Below are 1,191 nucleotides of genomic sequence, written 5' to 3' on the forward strand. Positions count from 1 at the left end.
GTCCCCAGGCCAAGTTTGAGTCCCTGTTCCGCCCCTACGACCGGGACATCACCTTCCAGTACTTCAAGAGCTTCCGCAGGGTCCGCATCAACTTCAGCAGCCCCCTGGCTGCGGCCGACGCCAGGATCCAGCTGCACAGGACACAATTCCTGGGAAAAGAGATCAAACTCTACTTTGCTCAGGTAAAGCTGCTCCCGGCGAGTCCTGGGAGCACCAGAGCAAAGCTCCCGGGGAATTCCGCCACTTCCATGGCTTACAGGGGCCGGGGGGGCCCAGAGCTCCCTGGGGATTGGGATCCCTGGGGATCGCTTGGATAACCTGGGAGGTGCTGGGGATCGGGATCTCAGGGAGTGTCCTCAGGGGACCCAACGGAGAGCTGCACATTCCAGGCTTTTCCAGCTTCTTCTTGGAGATCTCTGTGGGAGCTGCCAAAGGAACTTTGGGAATCTTGGTGGGGTTTGGGAGCTGCTCTGGGTTTCCCTCGGAAAGTTGGATGGGAAATGAATCCCTGTGTGGGAAAAGGAATCCTGGAATGGGAAAATGAGTCCTTGTGTGGGAAAAGGAATCCTTGTGTGGGAAAAGGAATTCCTGTCTGGGAAAAATGAATCCCTGTGTGGGAAAAATGAATCCCTGTGTGGGAAAAATGAATCCCTGTGTGGGAAAAACGAATCCTTGTGAGGGAAAATGAATCCTTGCGTGGGAAAAGGAGTCCTTGTATGGAAAAAGTATCCCTGTGTGAAAAAATGAATCCCTGTATGGGAAAATGAATCCCTGTATGGGAAAATGAATCCCTGTATGGGAAAAGGAATCCCTGTGTGGAGAAAAGGAATTCCTGTGAGGGAAAAGGAATTCCTGTGTGGGAAAAGGAATCTTCAGCACTTGAGCAACCCCCTGGCTGCGGCCAACGCCAGGATCCAACTGCACAGGACACAATTCCTGGGAAAAGAGATCAAACTCTACTTTGCTCAGGTAAAGCTGCTCCCGGGGAGTCCTGGGAGCACCAGAGCAAAGCTCCCGGGGAATTCCGCCACTTCCACGGCTTAGAGGGACCGGGGGGGCCAGAGCTCCCTGGGGATTGGGGGTTGGATCCCTGGGGATCGCTTGGATAACCTGGGAGGTGCTGGGAATCGGGATCTCGGAGAGTGTCCTGAGGGGATCCAACGGAGAGCTGCACATTCCAGGCTTTTCCTG

At 54.4% G+C, this 1,191-nt stretch overlaps 1 protein-coding gene across 4 annotated transcripts in view; it reads left to right on the forward strand.

Annotated features, from left to right (window-relative positions):
* RCAN1 (regulator of calcineurin 1) overlaps positions 1-1,191 on the forward strand; it is an 18,517-nt gene that overhangs the window by 10,355 nt on the left and 6,971 nt on the right. The window contains exons 1-2 of one of the 4 annotated variants that reach the window (XM_017833127.1): positions 327-725; positions 846-969. In XM_017833127.1, the coding sequence (XP_017688616.1) occupies positions 685-725; positions 846-969 (165 nt within the window). In that variant the 5' untranslated portion in view covers positions 327-684. The other 3 variants (XM_017833125.1, XM_017833128.1, XM_017833126.1) reach the window with 3 other exon arrangements.

Source organism: Lepidothrix coronata, unplaced genomic scaffold, assembly GCF_001604755.1.
Source record: "Lepidothrix coronata isolate B3197 unplaced genomic scaffold, Lepidothrix_coronata-1.0 Scaffold211, whole genome shotgun sequence".
Lineage (NCBI taxonomy): Eukaryota > Metazoa > Chordata > Aves > Passeriformes > Pipridae > Lepidothrix > Lepidothrix coronata.